General features: G+C 41.8%; 1 protein-coding gene and 1 long non-coding RNA gene across 2 annotated transcripts in view; one reads left to right on the top strand and one right to left on the bottom strand.

The window, feature by feature from the left end:
- Positions 1-22,940, top strand: part of LOC126356042 (dual oxidase maturation factor 2-like) — a 995,426-nt gene that overhangs the window by 967,746 nt on the left and 4,740 nt on the right. Inside the window, exon 7 of the mRNA XM_050006722.1 lies at positions 18,904-19,108. Within this exon, the coding sequence (XP_049862679.1) occupies positions 18,904-19,108 (205 nt within the window). The remainder of the gene's footprint in view (positions 1-18,903; positions 19,109-22,940) is intronic.
- Positions 4,524-14,500, bottom strand: LOC126356043 (uncharacterized). Its single transcript, XR_007565568.1, has 3 exons — positions 14,354-14,500; positions 13,835-14,018; positions 4,524-4,607 (listed from the first exon to the last, which is right to left on the bottom strand). It is a non-coding gene; the product is annotated as an uncharacterized LOC126356043 (long non-coding RNA).

Raw genomic sequence — 22,940 nt, forward strand, 5'->3', positions numbered from 1 at the left:
TAGACATCAAAAAGAGTCCCACAAGACCGTCGCTACCGGCTGAGCGTGCGGCTTTGAATATTTTCTCCGGAGGAAAGGTGGTGTGGTGCCACTCATCAATTACCGCTTTGTTTCCGGTTCGAAGTGATGAACCCCATTTTCATCGACTGTGAATAAGTTTGACGAAAAGAAAAAAATTGGCACGATCAGCTTTATAAAGCGCAAACAACTCCTCACGGCTGATCCTTCGCTGCTCCTTATGGTTTTCTGTGAGGTGAGGAACCCGGCGGGCACACACCTTTGAGAACCCCAACTACTGGACGAGTGTGAGATCAATACCAACAGAGTAGTCTAGTGAACAGCGAGGTATTTCACTGTGATCCCTCGATCACCTAGAATGAGAGTTTCAACACTGCCGGAACGCGGAAAATCGGACAGGTTCGGTTCAAATGGCTCTGAGCGCTATGAGATTTAACTTCTGATGTCATCAGTCCCCTAGAACTTAGAACTACTTAAACCTAACTAACCTAAGGGCATCACACACATCCATGCCCGAGGCAGGATTCGAACCTTTGACCATAGCGGTCGCACGGTTCCAGACTGTAGCGCCTAGAACCACTCGGCCACCCTGGCTGGCCGGACAGGTTTGCTTGGCCTTGTTGCGATGATGACAGACGCCTCTTCGAGCTACACATCGTGCTTCAGTTCACCACCAGGTCTTTATAGACATTCTGCAAGCTCCTGTGAATACCTGCGAGGGTCTGGTATTATGCCAAACAAACCCCGTGACCGATCTTTGCCTGGAACCCACCTCCGTTACAGACGCCACTTTGAGGTCTACGAAAAGCGCCGCCACCTAACGGAACTTCATGAAATTATAGAGACTGAAGAAACAATATTCCACGGTGTCCCAGAACAAATTCCGCATTTTTTCAACCGAAACTGACCGAGAAAAAAATGTGTTGGATTACTTATTGAACGGCTCTCGCAATTGCTATTGCATTGTTATCGTCGATTGGTCCCGTGACCTAAGGCCCCTCGTAAGAAAATGAGGGAGCGCGGCGACTTCGACCTAACCTGCGCCAGCGTCCACATGAGCGCGCCGTAGACGCGCAGCAGCTGCTGGTAGGGCACGGCGTCGGCCTTGGTGAGCAGCAGGCGCGTGGTGTCGGGCCGGCTGGCCAGCAGCTGCGGCAGCTGCGGCGGAAGGTCGGCGGCGCGGCTCGCCTCCACCGCCAGCAGCACCACGTCTGCCTCCGCCGCCACCTGCTGCATCTCCGCGCTGGGGCAGCGGCACTCCAGCAGCGAGAGCGACCGCAGCGGCTCCGCGTCACACACCACCATCTGGAAGCGGCTGCCCCGGCGGGCGACTGACAGACACAGCACACGCTGCTCGCGTAGAAAACTGAGCCGACGGAAGCTTTCAAAGTGTCGCGTATGGTACCCGAATGTCGTTGCTAGATGGGGCGCACTGCGCGTGTGTAGACACCTTTTCTGAGGAGTCTGTTACTGGCAAATTGTGGGTGTCTTAGCGGCGCATCACGCGTTATTCGGCTGATTTTCAAAGTCGGGTGACAATCGGTACGGATTGCTCGGCGTAACGATAGAATCATTCACCAGCTATTAAAATATCCTAAAGGGAATGGACAGTGTTTTGAAAGGAGGATATAAGATGAACATCAACAAAAGCAAAATGAGGATAATGGAATGTAGTCGAATTAAGTCGGATGATGGCGAGGGAATTAGATTAGGACATGAGACACTTAAAAAAGTAAAGGAGTCTTGCTATTTGGGGAGCAAAATAACTGATGATGGTCGAAGTAGAGAGGATATAAAATGTGGACTGGCAATGGCAAGGAAAGCGATTCTGAAGAAGAGAAATTTGTTAACATAGAGTATAGATTTAAGTATGAGGAAGTCGTTTCTGAAAGTATTTGTATGGAAGTGAAACATAGACGATAAATAGTTTGGACAAGAAGAGAATAGAAGCTTTCCAAATGTGGTGCTACAGAAGAATGCTGAAGATTAGATGGGTAGATCACATAACTAATGAGGAGATATTGAATAGAATTGGGGAGAAGAGCTCTTTGTGGCACAACTTGACAAAAAGGAAGGGGTCCGGTTGGTAGGACATGTTCTGAGCCATCAAGGGATCACAAATTTAGCATTGGAGGGCAGCGTGGAGGGTAAAAATCGTAGAGAGAGACCAAGAGATGAATACACTAAGCAGATTCAGAAGGATGTAAGTTGCAGTAGGTACTGGGAGATGAAGAAGCTTGCACAGGATAGAGTAGCATGGAGAGCTGCATCAAATCAGTCTCAGGACTGAAGACAATAACAACAACAACAAAGAAACTTGGTACATGGTTTCTGTGGTGGGTAAAGCGGGTGCCGTGAGCGTTCAGTGATAACAGTTGCAGATCAAACGGACCGCATATTTTCATAAAGGACCACTCGTAAGGCCAGAAAATTGGCCTGGTTTGTTTTCCACGGGCAGCACGGACACCTAATGATCATCCTAGGGCAGTGGTTCTCAATCTTTCTGAGACGATTACCCCTGAGGGCAAACAGACATTAGGTATAGCTGCCCCCGCGTCCATTGCTGGCACTGTCGTTGTTGGTAGCTAGCAAAGGGTATGCATTAAGTAGTTTCAGTAAAACAGAGAAAAAATAACACACCAATAATTAGAATTGGTTTTTAGAAGAGAGAAATAGTAGAGCCGCTACGATAACCACGCTGCTTCCGGGATCCATGGAAGTGTGCTGGTCCCGGATCAAACCCACCCAGCGGATAAACGGCTAGAGTCGGTTTGGCGGCTAACCTGACTGCTACCCAAGTCCCGTCTCAGTTATTAGAATTGCAAATATTTTAAATATTCTCTCTCTTTCACATGGTACAACACTAGACATAGACACATGGGGCAGACAATCTATGTTCCGAGCGAGGGGAGTGGGGGGGGGGGGGTGAAAGAGGGGGTGGCGGCAGGGAGGGAATCCGGCTACCTTCTACCACTAAAATTGCGAAATTCAGTCATGGCGCACAGCCAGGAACAAGAAGAAGAAGAAGAAAAAGCGAGAAGAAGTAGAGACAAGGCTGACTGAGATATGCAAATCAGAATCTAATATAAGCCAATAGCAGAAAAGTAGTAGCTAAAGTAGACAAAACGGGGAGACGGCAGCGCTGTGACCCGTTGGAGACGTGCTATGGCAACGGAGATACGTCTGCTGCTTGTGAACAAGGCCGTATCCTCGGCAAATTCGGCGAGAACAATTTGCGGTGAGACGGGAAGGTCACTGAATTATGTATCAAGTAACAGTGGAGACAGTACCAACCCCTGTGGAATGCCTTCTGTGAGGTGTCTCGGGCCTGAGTCTTTCCGTCGTCGAGAAAGCTAAGTATCTTGTGCAATAGTCTGGGAAGACGTTAAGGTCTTGAAGTTTGGTAATTAATTTGTCTCGTCAAGAGTGGTCGTACGCCTCCTTTATGTCCATAATATGGTGGCGGTGTAGTTTTAAACAGTGATGTTATACGTTATACATTCCGGTATTCCCATTTGTTGGAGTTCCAATAAGCTGGAAGGCAAAATGGTCTGGCCTTATCACGATCTGGTCGAAAATGAAGTTCGAATCGACAGAAGACATGATTGCACGTTTCAGATCCTGTGAAAAGCTGTTGCGAAATGTTTTAAGGCCACAGAGGCAAGCGAAATTCTTTCCAGATGAGGTGCTCATCCAACGCTATGCCCAAGTTCCTCACTGGTTTTTCGTGGGAATTTCTGATTGCATTTTAAAAGTGGTCGAGACTTTTCCACATTTGGTTTAAGTCCCAGATTTTGCGACCATCTAACCACTGAAATAGATCAGAATTCATCTGGATAGTCTTATTATTGAAGAGTCCAAGCCTTGAACGTAAGTAGAGCTGGAACTTGTCGGTATAGAAGTGATACTTGGAAGAGGATAGAACAGACGAGATATCATTCACATACAAGGAAAACAATAGTGGATCCAATACTGACCCCTGTGATACTCCTGGAAAAGCATGGTATCCATAGACAACACATTGCTGTTTGGTTTTGACAGTCAGTATATAGCAATGAAGTACAAAATTTCTAATGAATGTAGTGTCTTGCTTACAACAACAGATAACCAAAACTTAGAAAATAAATTCCATAAGTACTATAACAGCATTTATACAAAAGTAATATAGACAGTCATTACGTGAATGGTACGCAAATGGTTTAGGAAAGAAAATTGATAATATTTGCACTAAGAGTCCCCCGCCATAGCGGTATATAGTATCTTGCAGATGTAGCTGCAGATTGTTTACGAACATAACAAATATTAAAAAAAAACAAATCTCTGTGCCAGTGTGGCTGGCCTCATGACAGAGCTGGTTAGAGAGTTGTTACCTGAGGAAGGCATTTCCGAGCTTCTTGAGCGCAGCAAAGGCCTTGCCGTGTGGGGAGGCGAGCGCAGCGGCCCCTGGCAGGAGCGTCTCGCTTGTGCCGTACACGAGCGCCGTGCTGCATCCAGCGCCGGTCGTCGCGGGGTATGGGTTGCAGCCCAGCAGCCAGCTCACCAGCGTAGACTTGCCCGACCCGGCGGCGCCCACCATGGCCACCAGCGGCCTGCAGACACGTCCAGCCTCTCGCTCTCACGTACCACCCCGATTACATACTGATATCCTATACGACAGATTGATCCATCGAAGCCCCGTGGCCTTGGGACACGAACCTTTTGAGCGTCCGTCACCTCACCCGCGGACAGACACAGGTAGTAAAGGCCACTGCACGCGTTCTACACGTGCGCTGGTCACCAGGCCACCGTTGCCCGCAGGCGGTCGCCGAGGCAAAACCTTCGCTTAGTCTGCCCCTGGACAATAATACTGTGCAATAATTCATATTGTGCAGTATTACTGACCGAGACAGGGCAAGGTCGAAGGTTGTGAAATATATCGCATAACTAGCGATCCTGGCGATGCTACGCAGTTGCTAAATATGTATGAGAATTGCATATACATCCCTCTCTCTGCTCATCTTCCTATTCCCCCCCCCCCCCCTCTCTCTCTCCCTACATCTCCTTCTCCTCCCATCTCTCTCTTCATAACCTCCTCTCCCTTCTCTCTCTAATGTTCAGTAGCTCCGTACATCTCCTCCTTCCCCCATTTCACAGCATAACCTCCTCCCCCTGCCCCCCTCTTTCCATCTCCTCGTCTCCCTCCTCTCTATGGCCATTTCTGCCTGAACGCTCAGCAAAGTATCGTGTAAAAATTTGAAGTAACTCTGTCAACATCTTTTCGAGATTTTTGGTAGCAACATTTCCTCTGTATATTACAAAACAGAGTCCGCCTGCTAAGTTGAGAGGTATCGTGCTTGCCTCCCACGCGGCGGGCCCTGCTTCCATTCCCGCCAGTGTTGGAGATTTTTTTCGCTTTCGGACTGGGTGTTGTGTTGCCCTCATCATCACTACATCATCATCACCGGCACGCAAATCGCCCAATGTGGCGTCTACTGAAAACAGACTTGCACTCGGCGGCCGAACTTCCCTGGATGGGACCTCCCGGCCAACATCCTACACGCTCATTTAATTTCATTACAAAAACATATAGCCTATGTTGTCCAAAAATTTCTTACAGTATCGTGTAAAAATCTGAAGGAAATCGGTAGCAAAAGTACTATCACCATTTAGAATTACGAACACAACAAAAAACAAAAACAACCAAATCGGTCGAACCGTTCTCAGGTAATGACCTTTCACAATTTTATTTTAATTTCTGACTTTTCTGATGGATTTTCCTAAAATTTTATTTTAATCAAACCTTGTCCTGACAATTACGAACACTACAGAGACAAAAATCAGTATTAATATCGACGATATTTCATACTAGCGGCAATTGATATTAATTTCAGTCTTTTCCGTTGGGTTTTCTAAAAATTATCTTTCGTGCTAACCTTTTCCTGACAATAACGAACAAGCAAAAAAAAAAAATCAAGTAAATTCGTCATGCCAGTCTTATGTAAGGATATTTTATACGTGCGGCAACTTATTTTTATTTATATAGATAGATATATAGATATGTTGACGGATCTGCTGAAATCAGGTTCTTATTATGCAAACTGGCTGTACGGATCTACTGAGATTAGATTTTTACTATGCAAGCTTGTTGTTTTGTATAGCTTGTTGCTAATATTGAATGCGGTGCCTTTGCCAGCTCAAGACTGTGTATGCAACACTGTTTATTTTGAGCTATTTGTTCTGTTGTGGAAATCAAACTGTGGAAATGGCTACGAAATCAGCGAATCGCGTGTTCTCTTTGTGGTGTGTAAAATCAAGCGAATATAGTAACTGCCAGAATAAATAGGGAAATGGATCGAGCAACAAATAAGCTAGAATACATGAAGCTACACACATAAAGTTGCGGCCTAATCCTGAGAACTGTAACGAAAAGCGGTGCTGAAGCTGATGAGCTATTGGAACCAACACTTTGGTACTTCTGAGGTTACGAACATTTTGTAAGGAGCAGAAATCCCTTCAATTTCAGCATTAAATACAGGGGGTATACAAAAATATAGGAACACAAAAAATAGAACACATTACCACGTCTAATACGATGTAGGAAAACCGTTGGAACTCAAAACAGCTTCCAGTGGCCTCGAAATGGATAATTACAGATTCTGTACGGGTTTCAAGGGCCTCTATACCAATCTTCCTGCAAAATAGTGGCAAGTCCAGATAATGATGATGGAGGTGGACAGCGAGCACGCACCAAAACCACCAAAAAGGCTCAATAATATTGAGATGTGGCGACTGTGGTGGTCAGGTGAAATACGACAATTTATCCTCGTGCCCACAAAACAGTACTAGACTGCACGAGCTGTGTGAAGAGGCGCTTTGTCGTCTTGGAACACAGCGTCATCCTTGGTGAATAAACGTTGGACCACAGTATAGACCTGGCCAACAAAAATGGTCACATAATGCCTGACGTTAATGCGATCTTGCAGAATAACCGCGGGGCCCATGGAATATATATCTACATCCACACAAATATTCCACAGACCACCATACGGTGCGTGGTGGAGGGTACCATGTACCACTACGAGTCATTTTCTTTCCCGATACAGTCGCAAACGGAGCGAGGGAGAAACAACTGTCTTTATGAGCCCTAATTTCTCGTATCTTGTCTTCGTGGTCCTCTCGCGCAATATATGTTGGCGGCAGTTGAATCGTGTGGCAGTCAGCGTCAAATGCCGTTGTCTAAATTTTCTCAGTAGTCACAGAATGAGATTTTCACTCTGCAGCTGAGTGTGCGCTGATATGAAACTTCCTGGCAGATTAAAACTGTGTGCCGGACCGAGGCTCGAACTCGGGACCTTTGCCTTTCTGCGAACCTTGCAGAACTAGTACTCCTGAAAGAAAAGATATTGCGGAGACATGGCTTAGCCACAGCCTGGAGGATGTTTCCAGAATGAGATTTTCACTCTGCAGCGGAGTGTGCGCTGATATGAAACTTCCTGGCAGATTAAAACTGTGTGTCGGACCGAGACTCGAGCTCAGGACCTTTGCCTTTCGCGGGCAAGTGCTCTACCAACTGAGCTAACCAAGTACGACTCACGACCCATCCTCACAGGGGAGTACTAGTTCTGCAAGGTTCGCGGGAAAACTTCGGTAAAGTTTGGAAGCAAGGAGGCGAGGTACTGGCATAAGTAAAGCTATGAGGAATGGGCGTGAGTCGTGCTTGGGTAGCTCAGTTGGTAGATCACTTGCCCGCGAAAGGCAAAGGTCCCGAGTTCGAGTGTCGGTCCGGCACACAGTTTTAATCTGCCAGGAAGTTTCTTTCTCAGTGTAGTTTCTAGAAAAGAATGCCACCTTCGCCCTAGGGATTCCCATTTAAATTCCTGAAGCATCTCCGTAACACTTACGATTTGTTCGAACCTACCGGTAAGAAATCTATCAGTCCACCTCTGAAATGCTTCGGTGTCTTTCTTCAATCCAACCTGGTACGGATCCCAAACACTCGAGCAGTACTCAAGAACAGGTCTCCTTTACAGATGAAACACGATTTCCCAAAGTTCTCCTAATAAACCGAAGTCAGTTCCTACCGCAGTTCTCACATTCACGTTCCATTTCATATCGGTCTGCAACGTTACGCTCAGATATTGAAATGGCTTTACTGTGTCATGCAGCGCACTGTATCTGAACATTAAAGGCTTGTTCTTCCTACTCACCCGCATTAACTCACATTTTTTTACATTTAGAGCTAGGTGCCTTTCATGACACTAACTAGAAATATGGACTAAGTCGTCTTGTATCCTGCTACAGTCACTTATATTTAAAATCTTAGCGTGCACCACGGCATCATCAGCAAACAGCAGCAGATTGCTGCCCACTTTGTCCGCCAATTCATACATATATAGAGAACAACAGCTGTCCTATCACACTTCGCGGGGCCATTCCCGTCTCTTGTGAAACTCACCGTCGAGGACGACATACTGGTTTCTAATACTTAAAAAGTCTTAGAGCCACTCACATATCTGTGAACTTATTCGATATGCTCGTACATTCGTTATCATCCTGCAACGGGCACCCTGTCAAGCGCTTTCCAGAAACCTAGAAATATGGAATCTGCCCTCTAGGCTGCATCCATAGTTCGCAGTACATCATGTGAGAAAAGGACAAGGAATTCTACGATATGGCTGCCCAAATTGTGACCGAAACCCCGTCGTGTTTGGCTCTTGCGACGTAAATTCGGTCAGGAGTTGGAAACAATGTGAAACAAAGTCTCATCCGTCAAATGACTTCCTTCCATTGTTCCATAGTCCAGGTTTTCCGGATTCGTCACCAGGTTTACCCGTTATTGCCATTTCCATCACTGATGTGTCGTTCTATTCCAGTTCGCCCAGAAATTCCCTACTTATGGAGCTCCCTTCGTGTTATTTCGGTGCTGACAGCATTCGGAGTGTGACATTCAATTCTGCAGAGGCTTTCGCAGCTGTTGTCCTCTTATTTTTCGTTTCAGCCCTCTTCAGCGTCCGTCTGTCACGACCATTTAATACACACTTTCGTCAGCTTTGGGACTTAACGGTTATGTTTTTCCGCTTTCCCTGTGTGCGGTATAAATCTCCTATACGGTGCCTCTTAAAACACCAAACACCTATTCTCCCGTGGTTATGGAAGCATCCACCATACGAGCACCGAGAATTTTCCCGCGTTCGAATTCACTAACTCCGAGGTAATTGACTCACTACTACACAGAATACTGTTCTGACCGCGCCCGGCACTTTCAACGTATTTAGGACATTGCACAGGTGCCGCTCGTCGGCAAATGCAACATCACCACCCGCCGGTTTGGTTAGCAACTGCATTTATGTTCACGTAAGCATTTCTCGCGTTGTTTCCAAACTTTTCTCCAACCATTGCACCTATATACACCATTCCTTACTCTTGTAAAATGTTTGGAGCTTTCTATAATACCTGTGCACGTTTCCGTCAAGACTGCGGTAATATTGCACCTCTAAATTTTAGATATTCAAATGTGTTTCCTGTAGCTAAATAAGAAAAGATAATGGAGAGGCACTGAGTTAGGTTCAGCACGAGGGCGAAATAACATCTGACATCCAAATACTCCATGATTTCACCTACGAGATTTGCCATGAAGTTCGCGCAATATCACTTTGCTGTCTGGAGCCAACCTTCAATATATTGTACAATATTTTTTGCCCAGCATTGCTGACAGCCTAGTGACCGCTTTTACCTAAGGCTGACTGCTGTTTGCGGGCGAGCAATCAAATTGGAACAGCCTACAACGCAGGGTATGGACCGAAGCTTCACCATCGTATCGGAGGTTTCCAGGGATATTTCTTGACCATTTTGTAGTAAGAGATCCATCGTCTGCGATAGCTAGTTACAGAATAATTTTTCTGAACCACAATGAATTGGTTCTGTCCTGTTCATTCTCGCGCGGTCATCAAAAGTGGCAAAGTTGGACTTATTCTTGCGGGGATATGTGAAGAACCTTGTTTACGAGACTCGGGCCGATACTCATATGGACTTGGTTGCTAGGAATGTCGCAGCAGCGGAAGAAGAAAAACTAAACCCCTGCAGTTCTTGAGTGTGTAAGTCAGTAGAGGGTGCGTCGCTGTACACTCTGCCGTTATCACGGTTGTCAATAATTTGCGCAACACCGGTAAGGGAAGAGTTCTGCATTAGCTACTGACTGTACTGCATTCTGAAAGGAGACCGAAAGCAGCGTTATAAAAGAGTATGTGTGTCTTCTGAGGGTAGTGCATCACTCTCTGTTTAATGTTGTACGTTTTGGTGATTGCATATTACATGTTAAAAATTAACTGAGGTAACAAACTGAATAAATCGTTATTGCATTATTACTCTATTATGGGACGTTGGAGTCAACAGTTTCCTTGTGCCAAAATACTCAGAAATTATGCTTGAACGACTTCTGAAATTTTGTCGGTGGAGTTCACTCTTTGTAACGTATATAATATGAATATGCTGAAAGACCCGCTGTTGATAATCATCTTCGGACTGAGATGGGTCACCACGGCTACAGGTGAGATGTAAGTAACGATTCATGTGATTACACAGATCAAAAGAGTTGTTGTTACCAAAGAAAACAATGTAGGTTTCAGTAGTGGAGATCCTGAAGTTTGTAAAACAACGAGGACATATTTGTACAAGGCCTACTTGGAAGACAGAAACAGGTTCGCTACTGTGTACTAGTTACTTAAGATCTTTCTACTGATTTTTATGCCCACGGTTCACATTAAACCATTTCGCGGTAATAGAAAAATGTAGAACTATACGCCAGGAAGTCGACACAGTCCGTCACATTAACTTCCAACCACTATCGTCCCAGACTACAGCGGTCTACCGAAGAACGTGAATGAATCCAGCAGCTGTCACGTTCTTAGGTGGGTCCTAGTTCAGTACGGTATACTATCCTGGACATCCGTTACTGGGGAGAAAACAAGGAACAGAGTAGCGTAACTGAGTCCCAGTTCCATCAGAAAGTGTCGTTTGGGATGGAAGTGCACCAGAAACGACCGTTATCAGAACAGAGTGTGCACTGTTTCAGGCACGGAATTCGTATAAAGGCTACGTTTTATCGTTACAGGTTGATCAAATAATTCGTAAAGTTGAATAATTTAAATTCTTAAAATACAAGACATTCACGGAAGAGTAACTTCAGTATTTTGTGCATACATTGCGTGTTTCCGTCTTCACTATTAGAATAATCTTCACTATCACTGACACAGAAAATCCTAAATTTGGTTACTTCGTTTCTTTTCATGCCTTTATGCCCTATGACGTCGTAATCTGTGGCAAGTATATGCATTATAAAATATGTTATTAGCCTAGTATTTTAAGAATTTTTAGCTCTGCCGTCCCTCAACATTTACTCCCTTGTACGATTTTTTTCACTAATATATTCTCATTCACAATGAGCTGTAACATTGACATAATGAGTAAAAGGCAGAAGAGTTGTACCTGAATAACATTTACTTTACCATTAAGTGTATTCCTGCAGTAATTTAACCAAACTTAATACGTTTCGCTTATTAATCGAAAGCAATGCTGTGTATGTGCACCTTTGTGGGTGCGAAACGGGATGGAAAGGCAAAAACAAATCTTAGAAAATGACGTGAGCGTCGAATCAACAGATTTCGCACCCAATAGGCTCGTTAGCGACAGTCTCGGCGACATTTAACTTCACGTTTGGCAAGTAGAACGTATAGAGTTCTGTGGAATTTAACGAATATTTTCAGAAACTAATAGAACTCTTTAATATCTTCTAGCAGCAAATAAACATTAAATAATTATTTTTCCCATGTCTTTACGTTTTAAGAAATAAATCATCTGCCCTTACACGCACAGACATTCAACAAACACCCAAACTTTTATACGGTGGTCAGAGGCGTCAAGATAGGCGGTGCTAGTTCCATTTCGCTTATTTAGTTGATACTGAGTAATGTCCCATTTTCCACTTTAGTTGCCAGTGACAATGTGTACTTTGAATTCAAGTTCGTTAATAAATTTATACTTCACATTTTTTTTGTCACCACAGGCGTCCCCAAGGGAGGAGAGGCAGGAGGGGTCACTCAAGCCAAACCCCACCCCTGTCCTCACGGAATCTGTAGAACAGAATTTTTATTTATTACAGAATTCTCATAAACTTCTAAAAGTTATTTTCTGCGATTATGCTAAATCTCTCGTTTGGCCAACTGTAGCATTATGTGGCTTGTGGCATGACAGTCTCAAAACTGACCAATTCATTTATATTCTTTTACTAGAGAAACAGTACCTTCAGGTAGATGTGGGGTGATCGGCCAACTACAATCAAAGACCAGAAAAATTATGCAAAAGGGCAGATAAGGAGAAACATATAAGACTTTGCAGGCTGCACGTGATACAGATGCTTCATAAACATGGACCATCAGAGACTTTAGTAGCGCCATGTACAGAGCAGATTGGGATGAATACACTGATCAGCTAGTAGGATGTACGCGTGCTACTGCTGTGAGCATCTACGGAAAGCTGTAGAAGGGCAGTGAAATTACCACTAGGCACTAAATGATTGGACATTCACTGCTGTTGACAGATCTTAGTGTTCGGAGGCTTGTCTGATCTGCAAAGTAGGATAGATGGTGATCTGAGGCATCTCTTAAGAAAGAGCATAATGCTGCTGCATGCACAAACGTTTCAGAGCACACCATTCATTGTACATTGTTTAACGTGGAGTTCCGCAGCAGACCATCCCTACGTGTACACATGTTGACCCAACGACACCGTCAACTGAGACTGCAGTGGACACGGGACTATCGGGATTCGACCGCCGTCCGTCGTTCAATGGAAACGGATTTTGCTTCATTAGGTCGATGGTCGTTTCCACAAACGCCATCATAAGGTGAAAGGCAGCTCGAAATGCGCAGCGCGCCATGGACGCAGGCTGCTGGGAGTGGTATTATGGGAGACATTCTTCTGGGATTGCATGGGACCTTTTTAGTAATCGAAGGAATGCTGACAGCTGCGAACCACCTGCATCCATTCATGCTTGATGTCTTCCCCGACTGGGATATCTTCCAGCTGTATAAGTTTTGTGTCTCGGATCCAGAACCGTCAGACAGTGTTTTGAGGAGCATTATAGTGAACTCAAGTTCATGTCTCGGCGACCAAACTCTCCTGATGTAAATCCTATGGAAGCCATCCGGATCACTATCGGGCGCCATCACCGCGTACGCAGACCAGTCGCCCGTTATTTACGCGAATTACATGACCTGTGCGTAGACATCTAAGGTCATATACGTCACAAACCTGCCAACGACATGTCGGATCCTTGATAAGCAGGATCAGTAATATATTTAGTTACAAAGAGGGGCAAACAAGCTATTAAGTAGGAGGTCAAAATGGTTTGGCTCATCCGAGCGACATCGGCACTCAGCTTAGTAGTTTACTATAATGCCACTGTAAGATCGTAAAATGTGTATGATAAAATAAGACAATTCTCCAGTAATAATGTCACTGCACATTACGAACAGAGAACCTACATTAATTTTGAAAAAAGTACCCACACAGAGAACTTCACTGCATTTACACGTATATAAAGGTGAATCATTGAGTCAAAGTTCATCACACGTACATTTTTATATAAAGGTTCATCTCTGAATCAAAGTTCATCACACGTACATGTCTGACATACAGTGAAATAACAGCTTTCTTCCTTCAAAAAAAATTACTAATCGCAGATTGTGCATAACCTGTGTAACATTATATATTTTGGATACATGAGAGAGGGAAAGAGAAAACGAGGAGACAGTTAACTATTTGGCACGTTGTGACTTACTTTGAGGTGAAGTCACGAGGAGGCGCTGGGTGGAATTCATGGAAGTCGTGTCGCCTCTCCAGTGGCAGCAGTTTTTCTTCGTAGGCGGTCTGCAAATCAATGCCCACGCGAGACACCACGTCTTCCGACATGTTGTGGCGCAGTGGGCTACTACGCTGCGTATATTTGAATTGAATTAAATGCACTGAAATGAGACAAATGGATTGATGGGGATGAAATCAACTAAGAGTTCATTGGTATTAAATGCTATGAGTTCAAACTGTGCACAAATGCTGAAGCTGTAATATAAAGAATACATTGTGGCAAGGTTACCTAAAAGTGCCCCTCCCCCTTCCCCCCCAACCCCCCCCCCCCTGCCAGGCCGAACTCGGAATTTACCACTAGTAACCCCACAGTGTTAGAAAGACGTGCTCAGATAACGTTATGATCATTGGCACTGCTCACTAAAAGTAGGAAATACGGGTTATTTCGCGAAAGATATTCAACAATTAGTGCTATGATTCGACACTGTTATATTACCTCATACACGGTATTGTTTCTAGGTAAGCTTATCATTGCCCAAAAAATTAATTAATCGTTTAATACACATTCAAAAATTTGTAAGGCACACCGCTAAAAGTCTTAAATGGAAAATATGTTAGTTTCTTATTAAAGAAGCTGCACTGGTTCGATAATAATACCAAACATTGTGAAATATAAACTGTATTCTACAATCTCTGGATGTCAGAGATGTATGCTGCTGAGATAGAGCAATGTACGGAGTTCCTTGCTTCTGTGTCTCAGCGCATTAATGTCAATAAGGCAAAATAAGGACAAATTTATTTAATCAAATGGGTAAAGAAATGAAAGAAAATGTGTGATATCAGGAAAATATGTACCATAAAAGAAAAATTTCAACAGAAATCAACTTCTAGATTACACATGTGGTTTTAATGCGCCCAGAAGCACAAAACGTACATTAAGAAGGTGCATTCTGGATTTTTTTTGTTTAAAAGTCTATACCGCGCTAGGAAAAAGAGAAGTGTTTTCGATCACACCTGTTTATTAAAATGTCCACCTTCATTGAAATTACTAATGCACTCAACTCAAATTCAATATGAAGCGCAGCGAACAACCAGGTACTTCTCTGAATTCTCTGTATTCTTAGAATTTTTTTCCTAAGAGGAAAATAATCTATCCAAATCAGAGGATAGCGATGGTGAAAATTTTAAGAGATGAAATACTCCGGCAGAGATGTCCACTGGAACGTCGTCTTCGCCCCCATTGAGGACGTTGCATATAGTTGTCGAATATCCTGGATTTATAGCCATAACGGCATCAACCCTATTCACCACCCTCTGCCCAACATCACCTCTATTTCATCAGTTTGCATTTTACATTCTCTACAATTTCTAACGATTTCTGCAAAGGCAACCCTATGGATTTTAATTATTTGATGCAGCTGACAAGGAAGCCCTAGTTGTTATAGATGCAAGCCAGAGCATTTTGTGAAACTAAAGATTCTCTCGGAAATAAATTAATCAAAAATTTCAAGGCTTGGAAATGTTACTTATAAAAACCGACAGCCTCAATCAGTTTACCCTACTTCGTTAGAAGAAACTCAGACGGTAACCCTAAGTTCAGCAGCAATTCTCTAAACATCGAGGCAGGACTGTACATGAAATTATTTTATTTTCTTCCGGTTAGCTGCCGCGAACTTCTTCGGGGATATGTTGCAGTGCTTCGGCTAATCAGATGAAGTGGATTAAATGCGGATAGAAACCGGGTAGGGCAGTTGCCGTCTTCAGAATGTACAGCGCAGCATCCGAACTTTTTCTTCTTAAATTCTTTACGTTACAGCATATTAAACTGTCATTCACAAAACAGGCTACTGTCGAATAGTTTGTGTGTTCCAGCACTCTGCAGCAAATCAAGAATGGCTTTGAGAGTTCTTCTCCTTCGAGCTATCCGGATGTGGTGGTTACTTGTATAGCACAGTACACTTTTCAGAGCCTCCTGGTAACAAGAATCTAAATAGTATTTCTTTAATGCTGATTCATTAGGAATCTGTTGCCTAATGCACTTTTGTAGAAACACGCGGCACTCAGTCACTTGAAGTCTGTACCATGGGAAGTTCGCAGAAACCATACCTGAGGAAAAATTCATTTTTGGAGCTCGGAGTCTTGTGCATTTACCTCAATAATATTTGTTTCGTAGACCATGGCACTGCTTTGTTTTTTGTGTGTGCATCACAATGTATATGTTGCTCAAGCTGGAAGTTCATCAGTAGTGAAAGAGTTTCCTCGTATCATAAGATCTTAAAGTAAATGATAATTATGATAAACTGGGAGGCATAATGGACACAAAAAATCGTGAATCTCTAAGAATTCCTTGACAAACTTCTTGTCTCACTCACTCCCTAGCTGTGAATCGGTAGAAGTCGCCTGTAGTCGTCATATGTCTTCTGTCTGACCCACGGCCAATTTTGATGTACAAGAAATTCTTCACTACACACTGTTATGGTTACTACATACAGTATTGTTACTGCATCGGCTTAGTCTTTGAGAACTGTAATTCCGAATCACAGAAAATAAAGCACAAAACACGTCCTTCATAATCCAGATAAGGGTGCAATTAACCATGTTTTATAGCACTAGAACGTGGTTTTTAGCGATAATATACTTCCTGTCTTCAACTTTTGTGGTAGGTCGGATTCTTTAAAATATATATATATATATATATATATATATATATATATATATATATATATATATATATATACAGCATAAAATTAAGCAATGTACAAATTGTAACTATAGAGAAATATGTAAAGTACGTAACGATAACATGAAAAATATCAACACTGACAACATAATTCGACAGCAGTTACACTTTTCACGCGCGTAAGAGCGAAGAAAAGGAATATGTAATTACATTAATATCCGGGCTCTACAGCAACGTCGAACTGAAAGATATTTAATACGTAACACTGTGTAGTGTCTGAAAAGTTCTGTACTGACTGCGTTGAAGCCACTGTTGTAGTAGCTGTCCTTTACTGAACTATGTGATTCACCCATCATTGTTTTCCGGTTGCATTTATATAGCCTGAATTTCGTCAGAGCAACATAACTAGTTCTGTAAAGGGGAATATCTTTTATTAACTCATAGATAAATATCTTGTGATATTGTCACTTACTTTTCCAGAAATACTTGTGTATAATTAAAGCCTCTTTGCATTGGTTCTCCTCTAAATGAATATTTTGATGAAAGAGTCCACATTTTGCCTAAATTTCTTGTTGCTTTTGCCTATAGTCAGCAGTAAGCTTACGTGTGTCATAGTTGGCCCACAAAGCGTTCCTGAAAGAAAGGTGACTTGTGAACTGAATGGATGGAAACAGACTATTAATACGCCCATTATAAGCCTTAAGTTCTCCTACTGAGTCATCACAGCCCTCAAACAGACAATATAATACTAAATAGGCCGACGATAGAGAATACAAATTACTCTGCACACAATGATAATAGGAAATTTACTGACACTTTTTTGAAAGGAAGTAATGTCAAGCGAACTGCATTTTTTAGACCGGCAGACCAGCGTCTTCTAGCAGTCCTGTGACCTATTGCAGACTCGAACTAACTGGAATCCGTCCGACATTCTGAATTTGTAGCGTTCAACAGTACTGAACAAAATTCAATAACAAATTCTCTAAAGTTAGGCAAATGCATTAAGTCTGTTGCCGGCTTATGCGAAAGAGTCGACTACTAGATATAACTTACCATAAAATATACGTTTTGGTTCCCTTCAAAATGACGTCACATAGAAGCTCTCAGACTTCGAATTATCAGCTGCTATCGAAGTACCTTCGTTTACTCTCTAACAGATGGTGGGAACATTATTGTACGTTGTTTCTTACAGATACTTCATAAGGTATCGAGTATTACCAGTTTCATGACTATGTTTCAAGGACGACATTTATGTATTATCAGCGTTTTAACAAACATGTCCATAGGGCTGCCTACTTGTTTTATCAAAAGAAGTGTTTACCTTCATTGTCGACTTTCCTCAGAGATGATTTATATATTTACACGTACATTCGTTACATTACACCCTGCATCGTGGATCTGCAGTAGTATATTTTCGGCATTCGTGTTAGTTCAGCATTTTATTACGAACTTTTATTAGTTTTGGTATAGCTCGTACCATTTCCAAAGGGGGTCGTTTTACGAAAGAGCACTGAGGAATTAATAGGATATAAATTTCGAATAGTCAGTGTCGTAGATATAGCGAGATACAGAGTGCTGACAAAATCTCATTGGTTCTGACAGAGAAGACGCCAAATAAACAGAAAAGATTCAGGGAAGATATGTTATAGATGAACCAACTGGAATTGAACCCTGACACACTGTCTAAACCGGAGTTCGCCATTAAGCATGCAACTTTTGAGGATAATGCAGTAATCATAGAAGTGAGAAGAAGTTTCTGGATAATTCTGAGACTGTCATCATTTTGTCAAATGAACTTTCTATTTACCATTCTTCTTAATGACTCCTGTGCACCGTTCTGAAGTTCCTATTGATTGAGAAAAAAAAACGTTTCTTCAGTGTGAGGAATATATAATTTTCTAAAGACGTATGGGACTGTCCCGAAGTAACTACGACTGATGACATTGTTTTTCTTATGTGAAGATTATGAAGGTTAGATGCTGCCCAAACGACAATATTTATTTTGAAACTTCCTGGAAGATCAAAACTGTCTCCTTGACCGAGACTCGAACTCAAGACCTTTGCAATAGAGCACTTGCCCGCAGAAGGCGTAGGTCCCGAGTTCGAGTCTCGGTCCAGCACACGGTTTTAATCCGCCAGGAAGTTTCAAATTAACACACACTCCGCTGCAAGGTGAATATCTCATTCTGGAATATTTATTTTATTAATGGTCGGTATAGTATCCTTAATCTTAGGAATCTTTATGTTCCAGAGACTCAGAGCCATGATTTAGCGACATGGATTATATTTCTACAAAGTGAAGCACAACTTGATTACAAATAGAGGCAACATCGTTTAACTCATTAAGACTCGGTTCTAATTTCCAGGTGCACTCTGTGCTTTGTCTGGGATCGCCATTGCCACAGTCGACATGGTGTTCCCACATCGCTTCTCCACTATCCTCGAAGTGGATTACGACACGCCGTATGACCGTCACATCATTATCGAGGAAAGTCACGACCGTAAAAACGCCGCGGCAGCGCACCGCCTCGAAGCGCCGCCGGGGGCGGGTCTTGGCACGAGGATTCTCAGGCGAGTATATCATCTCTGACTATTGTTCAGCCTGAGGAAGGCTTGTTGGTAAAAATAATGCGTGTAAATACCGCTACTTCGGACACTGCTAATCACAATTAAAACTTGAAAAAAGCTATTATATGAAAAACTGTTAATGATAGTGGATTTCATAATAATTTAATTTAGTTAATTTAATTGATCATGCCTCTGCTTCTCTCCCACTTCAGTTTATACAGGAGCAGTTTCAACTCACAGACTCCTGCTTCAGCAAAGTATATTTGTAATGGAGAGTATTTTGAAGGGGATAAGGTTGCTTTGTAAACAATTTGAAACAATATAGCTTGTAAAAAATAATTCTTTTTTTTGTACCCTCGTTGTAAGCTTTTAATTGGAAAATTGCTCTAAAATCCTATTTTAGCGGATAAGTAGCTACAAAATTTCCATGGATATTGGCTGCACCAGTAATATGACCTAGTGTTCTATAATTCCTAAATACGGCCCAGGTTCTCTGTTACCCAGAGAAAGTAACTGTTAAAGATTGGTAGAAAATCGAGCTACGAACATATTATCTTGGAACTGGCAACTGTCCTATTATAGACATCCCTCCAGCTGTAAGTGTACCTCCTCCTATTACATTTGCACCTCCTTTGATCACTATAATTGATTTAGTTTGTATATTTCCATTTTGTGATGTAGTTGGCGATCGACAACGACTAGATGAAGTTGATGAAATAAAATTTTAATTGAAACACGATTTATTAGTGAAGAATGCAACTTCATACAAATATAAAAGCATCCAGACTGTTACTTAGTGCTGTGCTTCAGTTACAGTTTTTGTTTATTTTTTGTTTACGTCTCCTCAGGCTATTCCTTGTAACCTCGTATCCTAGCCTCTTGATCCTTGTATAAATATTCTTTCAAATTTCTTTGTTGCATGTCCTCCTCCACAGGGTCTTCTGCTTTCTTTCTTGCGTGGAGTCCACTGTTCATCCCATAATCTCATCACAAGCTCATACCATTTTAAAATCCGTTTTCATCTCTTCGGCGATGCACATGATATCTTCGTTTGCGATCTTCTCTTGCTTTGAACTTATACAACTTCTTGTCAAAAAATCCATTTTCACAGCTTCAAATCTTCTTCCACCTAGTTTTTTTCATTTCCAGCAATTCTGATTCATATAAAAAACGCTTTGTATTATTTATTCGTATATAAGTAAGTTTCTTTTTCCTAATTTTGTCTGACTAAAGGATGGAATTCAGCTTAATCGCTGCTTGTTTAGTTTTTGCTGTCCTCTGCCTTATTTCTTGTTTACTGGATCCCGATCTGAGATTGTAACTCAGATATTTATACTTTTGACATACCTTAACAGTATTTCCAGCTATGATGTTGTTTACCTACTGTACATAAATATTTTCTTTTAGAAAAATTTATTGATAGTCTGGTCTTTGTTTATAGATTTTCTTCATCATATGCGCTATATCATAGTCATCTTTGGCCAATATTATTTGTACATTGGCGTTAGTAAACTCGACTGTGAATTTCCAACTTTGTCTACGACCATTCCTCCACACTTTTTCATCCATTCTGCAAGAGCTTCGTATAGTTAATACTTGAACAAAGTGGTTGCTTTACAATACCCTTTTCTAAGGCCTTTGATTGGTCGTATTACTAGGGAGGTTCCCTTCCCATTTTAACTATCGTCTGTTTTTTAACTGCACCAACATGTCTCTTTTTTATTATTCTGAAATTATTCAAGAAGTTCAAGAAACTATATTTATGACCTAATCAGGCCGTTGCTCACACAAAAGTGGCTCGATTTTGTTTGCTGTGCTTTCCGAAAGACACTGTTGGCGTCGGCGATAAACTTAATATTCTTTCCTTAACCCACTGACGTTATCTACGTATTATGAAACGTTTCATTCGGGTAGTTCCATTTCATTTCAGACAATAGACAACTTTGTAGTTTTCATGGAAGTTCAGTTTTCCGTTATTTAATATCTTTTAAAAGTCAGCTGTGATAAACAAGTGCTTTCGACCTTTTTTAAGCGCTTAAGTTGCCGTATTTTAATTAAATCACACGGTTCTGAGATAGTAACTAAGAAACTATTGAACGTAAAATACTCAAATTTCAAACTGTAGGTAATATTGTGTAGTTTGTGATGATTTTCACTCGGTATTTTTGGAGCTTCAATTTAATCTTAATTTTATATATTTTTCGTATTTTTTTCTGTAAACCTCATTTTAAATGCAATAAAAATGACCCCATATTGTTCAAAATTTGATTAAAAAACAATATTAGTACACTTCTTACGGTATCTTCAACGGAGAGCTTTAGAAAAAATAGAAAGCAAATACTCGTAGGAACAGCTATCACACTCCTGAATCATAACGAGGCGGTCGTCGGTCGCCTGCTGCTTTTTGCTGGCAGCACTTCACAGCCTAAGTACTGCGTGAGCTTAAATATTTTTTATTTAATTATTTTTTTCCAAGTTCCAGACTAGGAGCTCCAAAGGTCTTAAAACAGAAATCAATCTTTAAGAAAAAGAGTTTCAGGTCTATGTCAGTTTAATCTTCACGAAATGGTGTTTATGCTTTCCACACGAATAAAAGGTTTTTAAAACTTGTATTAATGATTGTTCTGTTATTGTTATATATCTCCATCAAGAAGAGACATTCAGCTACTGGAATCTGATGTAAGGTTCTTCAGTTACACGACAGACATGTTGTAATCGGAAAGTTACGCAAAATTTACCGAATTTTAAGTTGTATTCTAGTAAACATTTAAGAGATGACTTTGTAAATGTTGATTTCATTCACAATAATTGGCATATGTAAAAGTTATTAATGATTTAAAAGAACCATGTGATCAATTTTCTCATTTTTCATCATATTTGAAATGTAACACAATGTTTAATCTTGTAGACTACACAATTGGTTGAATTTTATCATGTTGAGAAATTAGAAGGCTCGATCTGCATTATTTGGTAAAGAAAACTTTCAGTAGTCAGGATCGCATAAGTTCGTACTTATGTTTGACAACCGCTTATGTCAGATAGACGCCTAACTGTCGTCTTCTCGTCTCCGAAACATTTTTGCTACCAAACGTGTTCGTTGTGAGTGAGAGCTCTAGGCTACGTTGTCGTTCTGGTGGAATAAATATAGCACCTAAGTATAAGTGTTTTATTTCTGGCAGCCCTTTTTATGTTGTTGATGTTGTGGTTTTCAGTCCTGAGACTGGTTTGATGATGCTCTCCATGCTACTCTATCCTGTGCAAGCTTCTTCATCTGCCAGTACGTACTGCGGCCTACATCCATCTGAAACTGCTTAGTGTATTCATCTCTTGGTCTCCCTCTACGATTTTTACCCTCCACGCTGCCCTCCAATACTAAATTAGTGATTTCTTGATGCCTCAGAACATGTCCTACCAACCGATCCCTTCCTCTAGTCAAGTTGTGCCACAAAGTGCTCTTCTCCCCAATCCTATTCAGTACCTCCTCATTAGTTACGTGATCTACCCATCTAATCTTCAGCATTCTTCTGTAGCACCACATTTCGAAAGCTTCTATTCTCTTCTTGTCCAAACTATTTATCGTCCATGTTTCACTTCCATACATGGCCAGGCTCCATACAAATACTTTCAGAAACGACTTCCTGACACTTAAATCTAACTCGATGTTAAAAAATTTCTTTTATTCAGAAACGCTTTCCTTGCCATTGCCAGTCTACATTTTATATCCTCTCTACTTCGACCATCATCAGTTATTTTGCTCCCCAAATAGCTAAACTCCTTTACTACTTCAAGTGTCACATTTACTAATCCAATTCCCGCAGCATCACCCGATTTAATT

Source organism: Schistocerca gregaria, chromosome 3, assembly GCF_023897955.1.
Source record: "Schistocerca gregaria isolate iqSchGreg1 chromosome 3, iqSchGreg1.2, whole genome shotgun sequence".
Classification (NCBI taxonomy): domain Eukaryota; kingdom Metazoa; phylum Arthropoda; class Insecta; order Orthoptera; family Acrididae; genus Schistocerca; species Schistocerca gregaria.